The sequence below is a fragment of the Oncorhynchus kisutch genome, linkage group LG15, assembly GCF_002021735.2.
Source record: "Oncorhynchus kisutch isolate 150728-3 linkage group LG15, Okis_V2, whole genome shotgun sequence".
NCBI classification, from domain to species: Eukaryota; Metazoa; Chordata; class Actinopteri; order Salmoniformes; family Salmonidae; genus Oncorhynchus; species Oncorhynchus kisutch.
In genome coordinates this window covers 39,686,500-39,702,214 of record NC_034188.2, presented here as the reverse complement: position 1 = coordinate 39,702,214, position 15,715 = coordinate 39,686,500, and the positions used below count along the sequence as shown (strand labels likewise).

The window sequence follows — 15,715 nt, the reverse complement described above, 5'->3', positions numbered from 1 at the left end:
CAGTATATTATATAGAAATGCACAAGGGCATAAGTATATGACGTGTGAAAACTGGAAGAAATGCATTTAATTATGGTCAAATGCTTATTTATTTTATTTGACCTTTATTTAACTAGGCAAGTCAGTCAAGAACAAATTCTTATTTTTATGATGCATAGCTGCTTGAGTAATGGAAAACAACTGATTACAGCCAGATGACTCAAAATCACAGCAAAATCTCCTCTCTACAGGCTTTCCTTTCCATATGTTATTACATGCTTATTACATTGATTACTATCACAGGGTTTTTAGACAAGTTAATCAGCACTTGTGGTGACAATTTGTGAAAAAAGCCACATGAGCATTATTCTTGTGTCCGGGGCTGTTCATGTTCTAACTTGGTGTATGTGTATGTATTCACGTAAATTGTATCCCTCGACTTGATGAAGTTGTCTTTCACGGTCTTGGTCCTCATTGGCTGTAGGGATGTGGAGCATCCGTGTATGGTTCCCTCTCTCTGATGTTTGGAAACCTCCATGGGTGGCCCAGAGCTAGCTGTGAGAACAGGCAGGAAGAAAGACTAATCACTGCGCAGAGAAAAAGTGTTTTCCATGGTGGGCGGCCAGAACACTCCGACAGCCCCTATAATGGGGCTTGCCTTGGTCGTGATGCTTGAGATGAAACACAGAGGGCAGGGGACTCACAGGGGCTACGAGTCAATTTGGTGAAAAGTTGAAAGTCTGAAACCACCCTTGAGTGTGCTGGCAAGGCTGTCCCCTGAAGGGCTATGTGTGTGGGGGAGGGTGTGTGTGTGCCTGTTTGTATGCGTGCATGCCTGTGTGTATGCGTGTATGTCCGTGTGCATGCATGCATGCATGTGAGTCTGTGTGTTTTTTTTTGTGTGTGTGTGTGTGTGTGTGTTTGTGTGTGTGTGTGTGTGTGTGTGATACACACACTTCCTTTGCCACCAGTGCTGAAGGGGGACTTGCTGTGTGATTGACGGCAGGCTGGGGAGTTTTATGATGGAGCTGTCAACCCTGCTGTGTCCTATACTCGTATCACTATGTCTCTTGTCACTCCTAGGAAGACATCAGGCTACAACACGTCTCCAATTCTGTCTGAATTTAGTTTTGAGTGTGAAAACCGCTATGACTATATTTTACTTTGTGCCTGTCCGGAGCTAAAGGAAATGGTGATTCGAACATGAACAAGAAGTGTTTTTACAAATGCATGCACAGCGGAAGATTGAGGCATTTTGGGAGGGAGGGAGGGAGGAAGCAAGCCACTCACATGAAAATAAGAAGTGTTTAGAGAAATATATCATTTTTTTGTTCTAGGTTAATAAGACCTTGATTAACTTATATACAATGTGTGCTGACTGTAGTATATCAATTGGAAGTGGAATCTTAAGGCCGTCACTGTGTAAAGACGGCATGACCTCCAAAATGGTCTCCTAATCAAATCAGATCAAACGTTATTTGTCGCATGCGCCGAATACAACAGGTGTAGACTTTACCGTGAAATGCTTCCTTACAAGACCTTAACCAACAGTGCAGTTCAAGAAGAACATATTTACCAAGTAAGCTAAAATAAAATAAAAAGTAATAATAAAAAGTAACACAATAAGAATAACAAATACGAGACCCATGACAAATTGTTTTTGTCGCGCCCTCTTCATGACTGTCTTGGCATGTTTGGACCATGAGAGTTCGTTGGGGATGTGGACACCAAGGAACTTGAAACTCTCGACCCGCTCTACTACAGCCCCGTCGATGTTAATGGGCGCCTGTTCGGCCCCGCCTTTTCCTGAAAGGGTATCGATGTAACCGGTGGGAATCCGCAACATTAAACCATTGTCTTTATGATGCTTGACATAAAGAGTCAAACAACATTTTAAACTATGCATTTCATGGATTTTAGTGGTGTTATTTCTGTCAGCTGGCTACCTTTATCTTACACCTGCTATGGCTCGTTCCGGTTGGTATGTTTGGCATTGCTGGGTGGCATACCTTCAAGCTGAGGCATGTTGTAGGCAGCAGGTTCTAGGAACCAGAATGTTACTGGGAGCAGATGGCCATGGCACCAAATCACTCTCCAGTCTCACACTCACCTGGCTGGCCAAAGGCTTCCTCTCCCTAGTCAAGCCCACAGGAAATAGTCTCTGTAGCCAGTGGCATTTCCTCTTCTCTCTCCTATGCCAGCCTACCAGGGTAGCAAGGTGGAAATCTTCTCTGAAGCCTTGATGTCACTGCTCTTTATAAGTGTATTTGAATCCTTAAGAGTCTATTGATGCGCCTGTACGTCAATCTAAGTAACATAATAAGAACACCCCAATAAAAAAAACAGTCCGTTTAGGCATCCTCCTATGGCGGCCTTCCACATCTGCGGTGGAAGGTGGTCAAGCTTACATCAGTGTTTGTCAGACCATGAGACAATCCCACAAAAATGTCTTGTCACGAAGACGTCTGTAACGTCCGAACGGTTTGGCCCACAAACAGACACTGTATGATTTTAAAAAATATATATTTTACGGTGTTGAATATTATTATTTCACTTTTTGATACCTAAAGGGGTCCTAAAATTCTAAATCAAATCGCAAAATGATCCGTGGTATGACCATCTTCAAACAAATCCATATGTTAGCTTAGGCTTTTAGAGGTTAAATGGTATTAGTGGTATTGTTTTTACCTCTATTTTAAAGTGGGTCAATAGGCCATAGATTTGGGCCACATTTGCTGTGAATCAAATGTCAATGACAGGATAGCATGTTGGAGTGGTCTAATGTTCCCAATTGACCTCTATCAGGTCATTACTCTTAAATTCAACAGGGAACGTGAAGTACAGAGAAACATACGGTCACGAGCTGCCATGTGGCCTTTGTTTACAAGGATTCCTCCACATAAAATTACAACAATATTGGAGGTGCACTTAATGAGTCACTAGTGCATTGACACACATTGATTAACTTAAACCTTGTAACTCATTTTTCAATAATGAAAATCATTTTCCAGCACTCTTTCTCATAATACTATCAGGCTTAGAATGTGCTATCCATTCTAAGGATTATTCAAATGTATTAGTTAGATTTTGTACCACGAAATATGCTAACCAGTTATAGGGGCCCTGCATTAAGAACTATGTCACACTTTCATAAGCAATGCATAAAAATGACTCTTGTCGAAAACTGCAGGTTGACCTGTGGAATTCTGTGTCTATTGCTTATAAATGCCTGAACATTGCTTATACATCTCCTATATCGAACACATCTTAAGTAAAGTTGTTAGATAAAAAGTCGTGCCTCTTCCTGCAGCTCCTTTCCCCCTCATCCCTGTGCCTGACAAAAGATTGCCCAAAATCAATGGTCACCCAAACAAAATCAATGGCCAGCCCCACCGAGGTTCCCTCCCTTATTCATCAAGCTGATTTGTTTGGGTTGCGCGGATCTCGCCGAGCACACCAATGTTTCTAATGGCATTCAGCATATGCTGGAAATGCACTTGATCCTATTGATAGTATGTTAATGCAGAGGTGAGAAGTTAAATGGACTTGGCAGACACTCTGAAAGAAAACTTCTTATCCGATAAGGCTGCCTCATTCCTCAAAAGCCCCGTTATTTAAAAAAAAGTGTGTGTTGGCCTACATTCATCTGTCCTTCTCTTCCTTCTTCCCACAATGCAGTTCCTCCCGTCATCCGCGTCTACCCAGAGAGCCAGGCACGGGAGCCAGGGGTGACGGCCAGTCTTCGGTGCCATGCTGAGGGTATCCCCAACCCACAACTGGCATGGCTGAAGAATGGCATGGACATCGCTACCAAGCTGTCCAAACAGCTCACCCTGCAAGGTGGGTTCCATCTAGTCGCAGGTGGGGGTTAGAAATTGGATCAAGCAACGCTGGCATACATCTGGGTCATGTTCAGTAGGGTATACCGAATCAAAATGTTTTGCAACCCAAGTGTCAAAATTGACTACAAACTGGAAATTGGGTAATTTTGGTTATAAAGTCAGTCTCGTCTAAAACGGAGTTAGGAACACAAGGGGTATATGAAGGTTGTGTTTTGATTTGACAATGTCCATTTTTCCACTAACATGGGGTGAACAGCTGCGGTGATTGCGCTCTATCCAATAGCATAGACAGTGAGACAGGCCTGCCCAGCAGCTCCGACTTTGTTTACATAAGACGTCACGCACTTTCTTACTTGAGAATTACTGCACCAAACACCCTAGTTACATGTAAAATTGCACAACTAAAAGATCCTCAGCAAAAACGTCAACATTTATTGCACATTTCTTGAGTTACCTTAGATTCATTGTGGTGATTTTAAGGAAGTGAAACAGGCTTCCGCGTCTACGGTGTCTCATGGGGGACAAACATGGAATCGGTCAGGAAACACTCCTCCAAGACTGAAATGTCATTTTTGTTTCTGAGCATCAGAAAAACACATGTGCCAATCGGCGTGTTCAGTGGCTCTTCTTAGTGCTGTTGGTGTGACACCAAAATCATTCCCCAGATGGGCAGACACCCTACCATTAGCGACAACTAGATCAACACTGTACACAATGACAACCCCACTACATGGCGCAACTTTGCAAGGTCTCCCATTTTGACTTTTTCCAGTCCTGTTAAGACCCCTCACTCTCTCCTATCCTGTTAGTCTCAGTTATGTAATGGGGTGACTTTGATCAAAATTGGCAAACATCTCTTAAGTGTCACTGGCAACACACAAATGGTATTTTATCTGCATGTGCCACACTTACTAACAGTGTCTGTGTGCGTGTGTGTGTATACGTGCGCCCGTCTGTCTGTGTGCGTGTGTGTCTGTGCGCGTCTATCTGTGTGCTCATGTTTTCTTTTGGGTCGACCAGCTAACGGAAGCGAGGTGCACATCAGCAACGTCCACTTCGAGGACACGGGGGCGTACACCTGTATCGCCAAAAACGATGCCGGGGTGGACGAGGACATCTCCTCCCTGTTTGTGGAGGATTCGGCGCGCAAGACCCGTATGTATAAGTCATGATGTCTCCTTTGTGTGTGTGTATCCTTCCCTGGAGATAATGGAGACGCACGGCTCAAAACATTCAATAATTCATCCAGTCACTTGTTAATAGTTTATAACAAATTGAATAATAGAACTTCAGCTAGAGAAATAATAGATAGCTACACGCAATATTATTGTCTCCTATCTAGTGGTTTGGTGGTTTGGCTATGGAGGCTAATGGTTGTCATTAGTAACAGGGTACCTATGGTAATGTCTGTGTTGTTTATTTTTTATCTTAGATTCTTATTTAATTGAGAGAGATTTGCACTGATGGTCCCGTCATCAATGCACTGATGGTCCCGTCATCAAAAGGCGTGTGAAATTAATTCAGCTTTTTGAGGAAATGGTTGGGTGGCCCTACGGGACAAAGTAGAATTGTGATACAAGTATGTGTTCAGAACAGACACAGTCCTATTCATCATGAAACTTTCCAAAATGGAAAAAAAGAGATCAATCCCTGATTAGCGAACCACGTTGTCACTAATCCTCTTCTCTCCTAATAAGGAAGGCCAGACTCTAGTGGATTACGACACCCAGTGTCATCATTGAAAGGGAGAAATTATGGCACTGGGTGGCATTTTATCTCCATGGCAATTTCCTAATGTCCACAAGGGGCAACGCGAGTGTCTATTACCATTTAGTAGGCGTGTTGGCAACGGGGTTGAGGATGGGCTTAAACCGCGAGCTACGGCTCAGAGGATTGCGGGTTCAATCCCGGTGCTAGGCACTCTTTTTGTATTTTTTGTTTTCCTGCTTTAACCCTATCCTAAACCTTAACTACTCAGACTGAATAACTAAACTTAGGTTTCACTTTCACTTTTGCACAGTTTGACTGGCAGCTAAAATAGGGCCAAAAATATTCTGTAATTAAAACAGTATGCACACTCTTTAATCTATAGACGGCCCCACATGCCATAATTAAAACGGTCAGCCATGCCACATCTCTGTTGCTGCAGTTACGGGGAGGATGGTGTTTTATTTGGAGCTTGTGTTGTAGTAACAGCACGTAAAAAGCAAACAGAGCAACTCTAACTCTCAAGTCACTCACATGTCCCCTTCGATGATGCATTAGGTTTAGCTGCTGTCCCAGCGACAGTGACACACTCCACGTGCCGTCACACATCACAGGATCACTCAGAAGTCAGTCAGTTGCCTCCTTTGAAGATTTGAAGCCACCGAGTATGATGAAACTGCTCAGGGGTTTGACACACGCACTGGTGACCATTTTGGATCATCCCCAACCCAGAGAGCATACTTACTCTTGGGTCAGAATTCAGTCAGTCTCCTCCTTTGAAGCTTTGAATTCACTGTGTATGATGAAACTGCTCAGGAGGTCTGCACACTTGCGACCCTTTTGGATCCACAGCCCATAGTCAACATCAAAGAGATGGCAGTGTGGATGTTGAAATAGTCCACCACTACATTATAACCACCCAGCGGCACCCCAATGCATGTTTGACCTCGTCTGGTCTCCCCTTATTACCTCTGTGGACTGTCTACTTATCCAGGAGCTCAGCTTGCTCTGCTAGACCGCAATGCAGACTGCTTCTGGTTGCTTCTCTAGCCCTGAGGCTATGTTACTGCTCTTAGTCAGTGTGTAAGCTGAAGCGCCGCTGTGCACGACTGATGCATCTCACCACTCTCTCTCTTCTGCATGAGAGAGAGAGAGAGAGATGTCAACAACTGCAAGGTGATACACAGTCACAATAGACAGTTGAGCACATTTTATGTTTTGTACAAAATAATGTATTATACCCTAATTAACCTAAATTCACTGTATTACAGCCATCACTGGAAAGTGATGTAGCCTTACAGTAGAGTATGGAACATCACTTTGTTTATGATGTACTGTAGCCTACTTTCTTATATCCGTATATTAACATAGACTTGTGAAAGACACTTGTGATCAGCTGATGCATGTGATATACGGTCCATGTGAACTGCCCTTCATATAACCAGTGTAACTTGTGTCCCTGGGCTGGCTAGCTTTAACCTTAGCCAAGCTATTCCTAGACATCTCTTGTCTCCCTCTTCCCTCCCGCCCGCCCTCCCTTCCTCACCTCCCTCCGTCCCTCCCTCCCATTGGATAGCTGTCTGCTGTGCCTCGGTGGCTGTCGATCCCTCAATGACCTCCCATCTTTACTGGGAGCGGTACAACCTCAACCCCTTTGGCAGTTGGAGCCGTGTGTGCACTTTCGACTCAATGCTGTCGACCATCGTTTGCTAGAGCTCCTTCATATCGCCCTTTATGTTTTCAGGTAGATGTGATGTCACACCACATGTTATATTTGAATTTCTCCTGTCCACTATTGTCACGGTGTGAGTTTTCACTCGTGCAAATGGCTCAGTAGGCTGCATGGTTCATACATCAGGTATCTAGTACAAAATAAACACAAGTATCTTGGCTGCCTTATTCAACACAGTGTTGATAGATTGCTGAAGTAGTTATAGTAACACCAGTGTGAGAAACGTGATACTCTGAGCGAAGAATGAACCCCACTCAGTGGATTCACCTTGAGCTCGTTCAAGGTCAGAAACCTGCTTCTCGCCTCCGCGAGAGTCAAGACGTTTTTCTTGAAGCCATTGGTGCACTTCATCACCGACAAAAAAAGCGCGCAGACAATATTCAGAGTGCTCCTTAAGAGTCAACGCCAGGGGTTGTGGGTTCGATTCCCACGGGGGGACCACTACAGAAAAAGTTATGAAATTGTAGGCAATCACTGCTGGATAAGAGTGTCTGCTAAATGACAAAATAAATATTATAATTATCTGACAAGAACTGGTGCTAAACTGGCATGAATATCTGCCCTGCATTTAAAAATGGCCGCCAATTATTTCTGGAGCGTGAGGCAGGGGTCGTTGTTGGCGTTGGTCAAAACATAGAGAGGGACATGTGCCTACAGCCTAAGCATTATGAGTACTGTGTGTGTGTCAACATGTGTGTGTGTGTGTGTGTGTGTGTATCAATCTCTCGCTCAACGTCCCTAAAGGCAAAGGAGCTGATCCTGGACTACAGGAAACAAAAGGTTGAAAACGCCCCCATTCACATCAAAGGGGTTTTAGTGGAGTGGGTCTAGAGCTTCAAGTTCGTTGGTGTCCACATCACTGAGGACCAATTATGATCCAAACACACCTCTTCCCCCTCAGGAGGCTGAAAATATTTGGCATGGGCCCTCAGATCCTCAAAAGGTTAAACAGCTGCACCATCTTGACTGGCTGCATCACTGCTTGATATGGCAACTGCTTGGCATCCGACGGCAAGGCGCTACAGAGCGTAGTGCGTACGGCCCAGTACATCACTGGGGCCGAGCTCCCTGCCATCCATGACTTCTATACCAGGCGGTGTCAGAGGAAGGCCCTAAAAATGTACTCCAGCCAAGTCATAGACTGTTCTCTCTGCCACCACACGACAAGCGGTACCGGAGCGCCAGGTTTGGGACCAAAAGGCTCCTGAACAGCTTCTACCCCCAATCCATAAGACTCCTGAACAGTTAATTAAATATCTACCCGGACTATTTGCATTGACCCCCTTTTTTTTGTTGCATTGACTCTCTTGCACTGGCTCTATGCAAACTCACTGTACTCTACCCACACACTCACACTTACTACACTGACACTCCGACACACACACACACACACACACACACCCCACACACACACACACTCAGACTACATATCCTCACACACACAAAACACACACACATGCATATTGACGCCACACACAAACACACACACATTTTTAAAATGTTTTAACTCTGCATTGTTGGGAAAGGGATCGTAAGTAAATATTTCACGGTAAAGTCTACACCCGTTGTATTCGGCGCACGTGACAAATACATGATTTTGATTCGGGGTGTTTAGGTGTGTGTGTGTCAACGTGTGTGTGTGCGGGCATGTTTGTGTGTGTGTGTGTCAATCGAAGCCCATCACATTCGATCACATCATGCTTTCACACTGTTGGCCACGGTTCACAGTCCCTATGCAGAAACCTAAGCTGTGTGGCCAGCAACAGCAGTGTCATGGCCTGTCTGTCTGGCTGTGGGTCTGCAGGGGCTCCATTGTGAAGCGTTTGTAAGGCCTATGTATGGCACCCTTGAGCATGTGTCAAGCATGTACTGTATGGTGCGTTAGGGTGTGCAGGCTTTTGTTGCAGCCAAGCAATATCACACAAAATTCAACAAATCCTTGAGCTCTTAGTTGAATCAGGCCTTGTCAGGTATTGTGAATGGGAGAGCGACAGGCTTTTGTTACGGCCCAACACTACCTTGACAATTTCAACAAATCATCAAGCACTTGAATCAGTTGAATCAGCTTCACAGGACATTGCCAATGACTTGCGATGTAATGTAATGCCAGTGTGTGACATTATGACGACCCGGGGAAGGCTGTCGGAGACCTGCACTTTTCTCCCTGACGTAAATATACATTAAATGATTAAAAAAGTATAGTGAGGCTATAATTCTAAAAGTAAAGTTTCCATCACTGGGAGTCTTAACAGCTTGCTGTCGGGAAAGTACTTATTTGAAACCATCTAAAACATTTATCCTGCTTTTTCTCCTGACGAGGTAAAATCACATGGGTAGCTCCACACTTCTGTCTCACCAATTACTTGCGCTTTTGAATTTTTCAAGGATTTTCCCCTCCCAGGATTAAATCATTGGCTATTTTTTTCTTTTAAAAGATGATATACTATCCCCCCAGTAGGCAGTTCTCTCCACAGACTTCCACCTCCAATTATAGAATAGTCTTACACCTTTGAAGAATTCCATTTCGGCTTATAGTATGACTGGGATGTTTCTCAATCCAGCTAAAGTTATCCTTCCAATAATGAAGCGTCCTTATATCGGCAGGATTAAGCTTTTAAACACAACTTCAGCCAAATAAAAACCTGGTTGAACATTAATCCATTTACAGTGTTTCATGGCATTGGAACAGGAAGAATTCAAGATGATGTACACTTAAGTCGATGGTGATACAGCATAGTTGTTGGTGGGCAAATATTGTCAACATTCTATTTTGTTTGTGTGTGTGTGTGTGTGTGTCTCTGAACTGATTTGTCATCTTTGCCTGGACGATCACATTCTCTAAGCTCTTTGTGTGGCATTTTATTAACTCGTATTTCAATCTTTCCATAACCTTCTATCTATCCATCCATAACTGATGTATCATGATCAGACCGTGAAACAGGAATGTTAATGAATCCAATTGAAATCTGTGTCGTCATCATGTCAATAAAGCCAGGCAGTATTTGGACAAAGGTATTTATAACCAGCTATAATTAAAACATATCCTCTGTCTCAATTTTACTATGCTGCCAGGTCAATTTGCATAACAACTGACACACACAGCAGACACAACGTGCCAATGTTGCCAGGCGACTCAATCCCAAACACAGGCTGATAAATCCAATGAATCACAGTGGGAGAAGAATAAAGAGAGGAAGACGCCCAGGGTGATTGTGTTGCGAAGCGCATTTTCATTTGCATCTGCCGACCTAGCTAAGTTGGGGATGCCTGGCATCACCTGTTAATTCAGTCAGTAAGTCTGCTAGCTGCGATGTCAGGATGTTCCAATCCACAGGCACTGTGCCCAAATTTTGCAGCTGTGTGCCCTTGTAAGCAGAGCAAGTTTGTGTTGTAACCTTGCTGGTGGGAAGGTGCAGTTATGTGGAGTCCCGGCATAGTGAACCCCGCCGCCGCTGAAAGGGGCGCCTAGCTGTTTTATAATATGGATGACGAATATGATTTATGTGCCCCTTGTATGTTTGAGAACGAGCGCAATCTTTCTGCCCTGTGATGAATAGCATCATATTAATGCGTTATTGGAAAAGACTTGGGCGCCAAGACCTCATCTCATAGCCTTCCACCTTCCTCCATTTTCCCCAGCAGTACCAATTTGGCGCTTTTTCGAACACCACCAGAAACTGGAACAACTCAGTGTTCCCCTGCCACTCCCCTTTTTCTTTCCACGCTCGTCTTTAATCTACAGCAGTTATCTGTGTAACTTGAACTCAGTTCTTTTAAATGAGACCAAAAATGTATGCACGAGCGCAAGGGAGTGGGACTTGACACAGCACTTTTGAAAGATGAGGCTAACAGGTCTGTTTTGCCACGACCAAAGCAATGGCACAACTGCTTTGGTAGCTATTTGTATTGATCTTTCTCTACTCTCTCTGCACACCAGAAGAGAGGGTGAGAGAATGAGCAGCATCAAAAGAGGGAAAGATTAGAATTAGAGCTGAATTGGGGCCCAAGATTGGTTTGCCAACAGCCAGGAAAATGGAAGATGGAATGGAAACAGGGGGTTGTGGGAAGGATGAACGATAGGAGAAGGTCGTCGTGCTTATACGGTGGGAAAATCTGGATATTCAAAACAAAATGGGGCTGTTATTTGCATTTTGCTCCTGAATAGCAAATCGAACATTTTCCTGTGATAGGCCGATCTCACTCTGAGTGTTCCTCTATTTGTGTGGCGAAATGAGCACGTCTTTTTAAGAGGCATATCATTCTCAACTCAAAAGGCTCTGAGGGCTTTGCAGGGTTGTAAATTCCAGGTCATGCATTACATTTGCTTGGTTGGTATGCAGCTCAAGTTTCCAATTTCATGTTATTAGTTGTCTCAAAGTGAATTTAATGACAATTACGGCGTTTTTAGTTAGGAAAAACATGTAGCCCATTTAATGACCCGTGGAACTCATCTACGCTGGAGATATGTGTAGACTTTTAATGATAACTCTAGTAATAACGAATACATAACACATATACTAATTGATAGATAATTACCTGAGGCGTACCTGTATTTTATTCAATATCTTTCATTGCATGTGGTACATGCTTTGGCGGTATAAAACACAAAGGGCTTTTTAGGTGGGCTAACAACAAAACTGTAACAAACAAATGCTTTTTGTTTGTATGTATTTACAATATACCATCTGGATTGTGTCTCACCCTGAAGTGTTTGTTATTCAATTATTCTAAAACAGAGGGTTTCTATTGATTGGTTGTTCCAATAAGTATCAAAGAGACGGTTTTCTTCAAACAGACATTTTCTAAATCGGTATGTGAATTCTTACAAAGGGATAACCATTAATTCCACACTAATGCACTCTCTTTGTCTTTCTTTTCTTGTCATCCCATTCAGTGGCAAACATTCTGTGGAGAGAGGAAGGTATGTTGGTATTTAAACCATTTGTTGACTCCCATGTTATACAGTAGATTACTATAACATGTTATAAAGTAGATCAAATGATTTTGATTGGCACAATTTCAATTGACATGTCAAGCTGTCCTCATATGGACACCGTACATTTGTTTGTATAATGTCCGTTTCTAACAAACATCTAATAACTGGGTCCGTTTTCAGTTATATTGAAGTAGCTAATTACCCACCTACTCAACTGTTACATTTGAACGGTGCTGTACATCGTGCTCCATGCCATTTAACATAGTAGTTTGTTGTTAACCTTGTAATAAAACCTGTCTGACTTGTAACAAGGTTGCATTTCTCGCCAGGTCTTGGAATTGCCAATATGTTCTATGTGTTTTACGAGGATGGTATCAAAGTCATCCAGCCAGTGGCATGTGAGATCCAGAGACACATAAAGCCCAGTGAGAAACTACTGGGACTTCAGGTGAGACGTCTTCCACAAGAGAAACACGTCCAGTACATGTAGCATTGTAGGGCTACTGCTAGCAGATTAGCTGTTAGTTAATTAGCATTATTAGCTTAAGGACCAACCACCTAGAAGTACGATTCCTTCAGGTGAAATGCCTTCTAACAGAAACACTTCCTCTTCGTGTATCACTGTGCTTGGTATAGAGGGCTAGCCTAACAAATTAGCTTTAGCTAGCTGTTAGCTAAACAGTGTTCATGTAATTAGCTTAGGACCGACCACCTGCTTCGGTATTATCAACACTTTGATAATTATTTGTGTATTTCACATTTGATCTTGCAAACCTGTCACAATCTTTTATTCAATGAAATGGTTGCGTCTCATAACAAATGGGGAGTTGATTGTCTCTCTTGTCGTCACTACTGTTTCTCATATATTTGATTAAGTGAAAGATCATGCACTTCTGGAGGGTTTGTCAACTCCCAAAAGTCTCTCTCTCTCAAGTCAGGCTCCTCGTTGAATTGCCGTTTTGACGTCGAAATGGTTCTCTCTCTGCTGCGTCTTCCATTTTGAACCGGCGTATTATTCAGAGCCGGTCGCTGATAGATGCCCCTCAGATTTACACATGTACTCAAATGGGTGCATTCCTCCTTTCTACCTTTCACCAAAGAGCCTATGTTTATTGGACAGCTGTTATGTGCGAAGGCGAGCCATGAATGCACAACGATCAGGCCCCAAGCTCCTCGGAGAGACGACATCTGTATTAGGATATCAATAACGGGGAACTCTATGGCAGCAGCACAAGCTCTGTCTACGAAGAATCTTGTGTGAGTATGTGTGTGGCGTGTCTGTGTGGGTACTACTGGACAGAGAGGATGACTTTCAGAGGGAGGCGAAGATAGACTACTGTTGATTTGCCAGTGTATCAAGCCCATTCTGGAAATGGCGCTCACATCTCACATTCTTGATTGATCATTCATGGTAATGACCCAATAATTAATTATTCTTAAGCGTTTATATGGGAGTCTTACTGTGATACACATGCCAGCTGAAGAAGCGATGCTGTTCGAAATTCAGTGGCGAGGCAGATACATTTCCTGAGGCAGGACGCAAGGGGGGCTAAAGAACAGGGATGTTTAGGTTGAAGGATTGTGTTTGTCGTGTCCAAGGCTAAGAACTAGTCCTGCTCATACCACAAAATCAAATATGATCTTGGTATGTTACAGAGCCCAAATTGTCCTCACCCGACAACCTTTCCAGCATGTTTTCTATACTTCTAAAGCTTTCCATTCGATCCAAGGGCAATGTTGGTAGAAAATAACACAAGTTTTTCTTCTGCCTACCTGACTAGGGTTTCGCACATGCCCAGTTGCGACTTACTGCAGTGTTGTCTACAGGAGGGTAGAGGTAGAGTCTCTGAGGTATTCAGTCTCCAGATGGCTTCTGCTTTGATAAAGTGGCAGAAATTAAAAAATATGATTACATCCCAGAGTTTTAATAGTTTCCTTTACAAACACGTCCATGAAAATGGAACTTTGTTTATCTCGTTGACTGCCAATTCTGGGATTTAAAGTAAAAGGTCTAACAGCTACAGTTGCCATGTGATGACACAAACATGAGCACCCACATGAACAGAAGCCTTGAATTACGTGTAGTATTGGCATGATACATTGGCAAATCAACAGTAGATTATCTTCGCCTCCCTCTGAAAGTCATCCTCTCTGTCCAGTAGTACCCACACACAAACCAACAGCCACAGACACGCCACACACACGCACGCACGCACACACACACAAAATCTGCCATTCACAGTCTCCGCTGGATGTCAGAGTTAAGGTTTCACACCTCTTCCCCGAGAGTATGGGGCCCGCGGCGGTGTGACGATGTGTGACTTCTACCCCCCCCCCCCCCCTCTGTGACAGTAGGACGCGAGTGAGTTCGTCCTCGGCACAAACCAGGCCATGAGGCCTCAAACAAATCTTCCCTTAGTTCAAGAACAGAGAACAGACGCTGGGCTGAGCCAGGCTCACAGGCCACGGGAGGGGACAGGGAGCGAAGAAAGGGACATAGCAGGGGATAGAAGGACAGAGCATACTATGGTAGAAATACTATAGTATTCACTGTAGTGTTTTTGCAGACTTTATTGGAGTATTCACTGTAGTATTTTTTAGCACTATTGTAGTATTTACTATAGTATACTGTACTATACTGTAGTTTTTATAGTTTATAATAGTATAGATACTGTAGTAAAAAAAAGTGTAGTATATACTTAAGTAAGTAAGTATACTGTAGTATTTACTGTAGTGTTTTTGATGACTGTACTTTTTTTGTGGACTGTAGTATAATGTAGTATTTACTATAGTATTTTTGCAGATATTACTGTAGTATTATTATCTTGTATATAGAAGTAGAGGCTTTCTCCTTCAGGAAACCTACTGGAGAAATATTAAAATACCATTTTCTATAGTATTGTAGAGTATACTACAAACTTCTATAGTAAGTACATGATTGAGGGATACTACAGTGTGTAGTATAGTATTCTACAGTATACTACAGTTGACTATAGAATTCTGTAGTAAGTATTGTAGTATTCTATAGGGAAGTAATATTTTATTCATGTGGGCAGGATGCCAACGTTAGCCAGGTTGAGGGTTGTGGATATAGGGTTTCAGAGTGTAGGACCGGGGTGGATTGCACATGGGCAATAGGGAGATTGTGTGTGTGTGTGTTCATGTTGCTGTTGGGATAAGAGAGACTTGGACTTGGAGTTAGCTGATAAGGGAATGACTCGAAGACAACAAAGGGGAAGAAAGGAGATAAAGATAATTTGTTTTTTAATGTGTCATTTTGATAAATGTTGCACAATACATGTATTAACTGTGTGTGTGTGTTTTATTTTCAGGCTGAGGTTTGCCCCAAGTCAGTGGGGGAGGTCAAGCAGAAGTGTGTGTGGTCATCAGCAGTTAACGTGAAGGACAAGTTTATTTATGTCACACAGCCAACCTTGGCCAGAGTGCTTGTGGTCGACATCACGTCTCAGAAGGTTGTCCAGGTAATTTCGGCCACGAAAATTGGATAATCAAGATCCG

The 15,715-nt window shown here is 43.1% G+C and overlaps 1 protein-coding gene across 2 annotated transcripts in view; it reads left to right on the top strand.

Annotated features, from left to right (window-relative positions):
• LOC109905288 (follistatin-related protein 5-like) overlaps window positions 1–15,715 on the top strand; it is a 166,261-nt gene that overhangs the window by 129,054 nt on the left and 21,492 nt on the right. For both annotated transcript variants that reach the window (XM_020502574.2, XM_031790249.1), the window contains exons 9-13: window positions 3,658–3,819; window positions 4,842–4,976; window positions 12,155–12,181; window positions 12,526–12,644; window positions 15,529–15,678. In XM_020502574.2, coding sequence (XP_020358163.1) covers window positions 3,658–3,819; window positions 4,842–4,976; window positions 12,155–12,181; window positions 12,526–12,644; window positions 15,529–15,678 — 593 coding nt within the window. The remainder of the gene's footprint in view (window positions 1–3,657; window positions 3,820–4,841; window positions 4,977–12,154; window positions 12,182–12,525; window positions 12,645–15,528; window positions 15,679–15,715) is intronic.